This window comes from Besnoitia besnoiti, chromosome I (genome assembly GCF_002563875.1).
Source record: "Besnoitia besnoiti strain Bb-Ger1 chromosome I, whole genome shotgun sequence".
NCBI classification, from domain to species: Eukaryota; Apicomplexa; class Conoidasida; order Eucoccidiorida; family Sarcocystidae; genus Besnoitia; species Besnoitia besnoiti.
In genome coordinates this window covers 5,488,055-5,493,849 of record NC_042356.1, presented here as the reverse complement: position 1 = coordinate 5,493,849, position 5,795 = coordinate 5,488,055, and the positions used below count along the sequence as shown (strand labels likewise).

Here is a 5,795-nt window from a genome sequence, read left to right as displayed (position 1 = left end):
CAAAAACTTACTATGCTGCGTTGAATACAGTAATGATAGAGACTAAGAGACGGGCACCTCTTCCAGAGCGCCGGAACGGGGGAGCGCGGATAACACCTCCGTTGGGTGGACGCCGGAGCTTCGTTTTCCGCCAGCCAACCTAGCCATCTCGAGCTGCCGCTCTCGAGAAGAGTATTCCACCGCACAGTCACGTCTCTGTGCTGTGTCCGCTTGACCCCCTGCATCGATTCAGTTACGACCCCAACGCCGTCCGGACCGACCAGCTACCCAGCCACCCGTGAGCGGATGCAGCGCGTCGCGATTGCCCCCGCTCCCGCCGGCCCCACGCAGCAGAGAATCTCTTTAGCCTGACCCCCTCCTACCGTTCCGGCGTCACCCGGGAACCGTGCTGCTACTAGGCCTCCTTTATACTTCTTCCGTTCTCACGTCACCGTGCGGCTGGAAACAGCGTCACCGTGCGGCTGGAAACAGCGTCACCGTGCGGCTGGAAACAGCGTCACCGTGCGGACAGGGGATCCGCGGGTAGACGCGCGGGTCGTCCCGCCTCGCGCTAACTTTCCCAGGTGCGCTGCGCGCGGCAACTGTGTCCCTTTGGACGCAGGCGCAGGTGGCGGTGAGATGGTGGCAGCACTCTCTTGGGGGGTGCCCGCCGCGATACGCCTTGCTCCCTGAATTTTCGTGGTGACTAAAACAAAGTCCAGCGGCCTTCGATGCGGATGGCCACTCTCATGCTTCCCGAAACTCCGGTGGTGAGCTCTGCGTTGTGTGAACTGCAATGTGCCGAACGCATTTCTTGGGAGCGGCGCCGCTGCATGCTGAAAAAATACTACGGCGGTTCGGGTTCGGAACCGTTGCGAGCGACAGGTTTCGAGCGGGTCCTTAGCCGCACGTTCACTCTTATTGCAGTGGTAAGCGTTGCTCAAGGCGCAGCTCGCACTACTCTTCAAACAGCCAAAATAGTGTGTTAAGGACCCTGCCTCTTTTCGTTTCGTAGACAGCTGCAGGCGCAGCTGTTGTTCGCAGGCCGCGTGGGGCTTTTCTTTGTTGTTAAGACTTGCCTTGCTTCCACATCTCTCTTCCTCTTTTCGGGAAGTTGGGTCTTGCAATTTCTTGGTCTGCTTTAGGTCGAGAAGTTCTTTTCCAGCGACTTTTTCGACTCGCCGCAGATGCCAACGTTTACTGGCTAGCGTGGCCGTAGTAGCCTTTGTTGGTTCGCAATCTAACCACTTCTACTATACGGTGGTACGCAATGCTTACAGCAGCTTTGCCGAAAAAGGAAGCTTAGCGTATGCCATTTTCGAGTGTGGTGTTGACCAAATTATGTCGTATCCCAGTAGGTTACGGAGGCGATGCTCTCGTGCCGCGTCCACGAGTTGTGTGTGTATAGTTGTCGGCGATGTGGCCGGTGCCTTGTTCCGAGTGCGTAGACAGTTGCAGCACGTGGTTTCTGCGTGGACCCACAGGAACAAGCGTGCTGTCCGCGTAGCTGTGAATGAATTCATTTTCTTCGAGAGGGGGGGAGTCTCGGTGGATGCTGGTAGCGAAAGGCCGGTATCCGCAGGGGGTTACGGCCGTGGGCTGGACGCAGTAGGGGATGGCTGTTGTTTGCGGAGATGCGCACAGATGTGGCGAGTTCCTCTCTGTTTATGCTTGGCACGCCCTCCCGGAATACAGTCGCCGCTGCTCTGCCGCTTCACGTTAGCAGTTGTGTCTCAGCTGTGGCAATGCCACTTTGCATGAGGTTGCTCCGGGTGTTCCGCACTTACGAGCCTTTTTTTTCCCGTTAGTTTGAGGCTCAGCACCGTCCGTCTGTAAATGCCCTTATTTCGGGGGGCGACGTGGCGCTCGCGTTGGTCCGCCGCCGCGGGTTTGATATACACAGTCAAACGAAAGACCGGTGACTGACTGAGAGCGAGACACCGGCTGGCCTGCTCCACAGCACGGCTGTTTTGTGTGTGGTTTTCCTCTGTGCAGCTTCGTCAAGCTGCTGATGCTCCGTGTCGCCAATCGTTTTATTGGCAACAGCAGATCGTCCTTATTTGCTCAGGGGGGTGACGTCACGACGACGACGTCGCGCGCTCTCGAAGGCCCGAAGTTTTTGTGAACTCGTCGTTCATTTTCTGGTTTCAATCATGTCTCTCGCGGAGAAGCTCCAGGAGAGGCGGCAGAAGGAGGAAGCCACTGCTGCTGTTTATGAGTAAGTTTTTTCTGGCGTATGACAACCTGAAGGACGGCCGACTGCTGGAGGCATAGGCTCCGCGGCAGTATCGGCGCAGACACAGAAATAGGGCTCAGCTGATGAGTCCCTCACAGGCCTTTCGCGTGGAGGACGACCCATGGAAAAGGGAAATGCGCATATTGAAGGCTCGGTTCCTTTTCCGTGGGACGTGCGCTTACGCAAAAGTGTGTCCTGGGTAGAGCGAGACTGGCGGCAAGGTGCTTGCTAGTGCCTCGTGGTCGACACCCCCCCCCCTGTCGGCATTAGCCGGGGTGCGACATGGCTGTGCCATTTCTGGATGTCAACGGTCAGTATTTGGTTGGGCCCCTTCGCGCGAAGAGTTGTTGTCTTGGTGTCCTTATATAGTGGTCGTCGTGTTATTTACTAAACTGCTCTTGTTTCCTCTCGACGTTCGGTTCGCAGGGACTTCGGCAAGAGGCGACAGACCTTCAAGGAGGGGAAGTCGCGGCTTTACAGGAGAGAGTCGTGCGAGAAACAGCTTCAACAGCTCAATAGCGTGGGAATCGAGCCTCCAACTGAATGTGAGAGATGCAAACGGAGCGTGCGTGCTGTGGCGGCTTCGCTCGTTCCCACGCTAGTCAGCTGGTCAGGTTATCGTCTGGGAGGCAGCGCGAACGAAGGTGCTGTTGTTCCGGGGTCGGCCGCCGGTGTGCCGGGGGCGCAGCACGCTCAAGACCGCCTGCATAAAACCTTTACGTTCTGCTCCAGTGAAGAGTACTTGGTGCACTGGATGTGAGGGGCTGTGCCTCACGCCAGCGTAGGCACGCGATTGCAGGTGACTGGGTGAATGAGCGACAAGAGTCGCACCGTCCAGCGCTTCGACCAGCTCGCACACTGACGAGGATGCGGTTTTCGCTGTTTGGACCTTCATTTGCAGCATGCGAAGTGGAAATGCCCACTGAGGAAGATTCTGGGATGGAGGGGGAGCCTGAGTCGTCCCAGGCAACGCCGCCTCAGTCAGCATCCTCACCGCCTCCTCCCCAGCCTGAAATGAGAGTGCGGAAACAATGGGTAAGCCGGGATTTCCTACGTGAAGAAAGCTCGCGTCCTCCAAGACTCGCTGAGGCCTCGTGGGGGCCGCAGGGACTCGGTGGTGTAGGAGGCAGTATGAACGACAACAGGACACAGGGGTTGAGGCTCGCACGCTATATTTGTTTATCACCATGGCGTGGTTAAGCATTGCGGCTCGTCCGCGCGAGGTAATTATGGTGCACTCGCTTCACATCGTCCGTAAATAGCTTCCTCGCTGCTGGTCGGGTGAGAGCAGGGAGCCACGCGTGGCTACCACGACACTGCTGTAGAATTTCGGAGAAGCTGTTTCTTTCTCGTGTTGAGCACTGCCCAGTGCATCAGGAGGAGTCACAAGGGGTCGTGGCTTTCCCTGCGGGCGAGCCCGCGGAGGAGGGGTGCCTGGGAGCACACACACCGGCTGCAGTATCCGGTGTGCGGTGTATGTGTGTGTAAATCTATCGCAGGTACAGTCGGAGAATATTCGTTTCCGCCAAGATCGCAAGAGCCCAGAAGTGCTCCAGAAGGCTAGGGAAATCCGAAACAAATTCGGCCTGTCAGCCGAAGTCTGCGTGCGACTGGCGTTGCTCTTTCAGTTCCGCGACACAGAACGAGGTATAGTGCTCACGCCCTGTTGATGTGCCGAACGTCTCGGGGTTGTGGTACTGCGCACACACCAGTATTGTGAGGAGAGGAGAAAATCCTGATTGTTGTTCCTGCTGCGGGTTGTCGAATTGGTTGCTGTCAGAGTTATGACGCCATTTTGCAATCTGCTTTTTGGATGCTGTCTCAGGCGAGGATATGCTCACCGTTTATCTAGGCGCTTTGCAGCGACTCCAGAGGTACGCAGGCGGGCTTTTATAGCCTTCTCTGCAGAGCACGTGTCGGTCCAGCGCATGCATTGTTCAATGCACAACGTGCAAACGCGCCTGGTCACGAGGGTCGCTGATCTGCATTTGCTATGATGGACGTCATTTGGTGTAGATGTATGGTGTTGGGATAAGACGGACTGAGTTGGCTCCGCGATCGCATATACAACAGTGATATACTCCCTCGACAAAGTGTGTTTTTCGGTGTGTCAATGCTTGTGTCCTGCAGTGGTTTCGTGTGCGCCAAGCTGACGAGTCGGTCTCTGAAAGTCAAGAAGAAGGTTGTGCAGGTCGACCCCAAATCTCAGACTCTCTACATTAAAGGCGTCGGGAAATGTGAGCGCCTAATTGCAAATTTGGCGTTTTTTGATGCAGTAGAAACACAGATTCCGAACGAAGACTAAAGGTGCCAGTATTCAGCTGGGCATCGACTCCTGGTGATGCGAGGTGGGATCCTCGGTGGAAGATTTGCCGGAAAATCAAGAAAAATCTTTTGATGACGTTCACTAGCTGTACGGTTGCGGAGAGTGTGTGTGTCCCTCATCGCCTGTTTACCGCGCACGCTCTCTACAAGGCTTGCAGTTGCGGCGTCTGGTGTGTCTTTTCAGTGTATAAACCGACGACAGCTCTCGATATGCGCTCGATCAAGGACGTTTATGCGGGAACGTCGCAGTCGCGAGAATTCCGGGAGGTTAATAGGCGGATTAAAACGCGTAAGAGTTACCCGATAGTACCGGCAGGTTTTTTCTTAGAAGCTGCGTGGACTGTGTTTGCTAATATTGGTGATTTGGGATGGTGCTGCGTCGGCGCCGCCCGTTGCGCTATATGAATCTTTCACGCAGGGTTTGGTGCTTCTCTTGTAGAATAGGTACTCTAGTAGGGGCTCCCGGAACGTGATGCTCGCCTTGTTGGAATGGTGTAATGATGCGAGACGGGCCTGATACTCTACACTGCACACTGGGTAGGTGACGCTGTGGACGTGCTTGTCTCTCGTCAGTCGGTCACCGCCTCGAGGAGAAGCGATGCTTTGTGATCAAGACCGAGGTGCGCACATACAGCTTGATACTGAATCGCGCAGCAGATATGGAGGACCTGTTCGCCGTAGTGGATCTGCTGAAGGGGAACCATGGGCCGGCAGTCTGGCGAACTGACAACAAAGGAGCCGATGCCGTTTTCAGAACGGACCAAGAAATGAACATGGATTTTGCTCTGCGATCCTGAAGCGTCGCCGTCCTTGCTTAGCAAGGCGCTTCCGCAACGTCGGTGTGTGTGGGGAGGGGGGAGGGGAGGGCCTACGAGGGGGGAGGCCTGCCCCCAGTGATCCAGCTGAAGCGGCTAGAGGACCCTTCCCTCGGTTGCTTCGTCCCAAGCATAGTGTGTCGTTTAAGAGCTGTCCATACGGTACAGTTCTGAGAAGTGTTAGTAAATGGGCGCGGCAGTAAGCGGGCGTAGTGAAGCCCCGAAGGGGGTCGCGTGCTTGCGTGGGCTAAGCCGTGAGATGGGTCCCATTGCAGAGAGCCGTTTTCTCGAGTCAGACCAGGCTGTTTCTGCGCCGTGTGCTGTCCGTGACGTTGGTTTCCTTCCACGTTACCATGCTGCATGAACTACATCGTAGATTGTCACTGCATGAGGAGGCCGGTACTTTTCTATGCGACACGGGGGGAGCATGTGTGAGCCGA

The 5,795-nt window shown here is 56.0% G+C and overlaps 1 protein-coding gene across 1 annotated transcript; it reads left to right on the top strand.

Moving 5' to 3' along the window:
* Positions 1 to 2,132: 2,132 nt before the first annotated feature.
* Positions 2,133 to 5,337, top strand: BESB_007800 (uncharacterized protein; the record flags this gene model as incomplete). Its single annotated transcript, XM_029359534.1, has 8 exons — positions 2,133 to 2,197; positions 2,642 to 2,760; positions 3,117 to 3,250; positions 3,715 to 3,862; positions 4,041 to 4,089; positions 4,346 to 4,452; positions 4,725 to 4,829; positions 5,114 to 5,337. The coding sequence occupies 8 exons, from the start codon at positions 2,133 to 2,135 to the stop codon at positions 5,335 to 5,337; spliced, it is 951 nt and encodes a 316-aa protein (XP_029222447.1).
* Between the last annotated feature and the right edge of the window lie 458 nt (positions 5,338 to 5,795).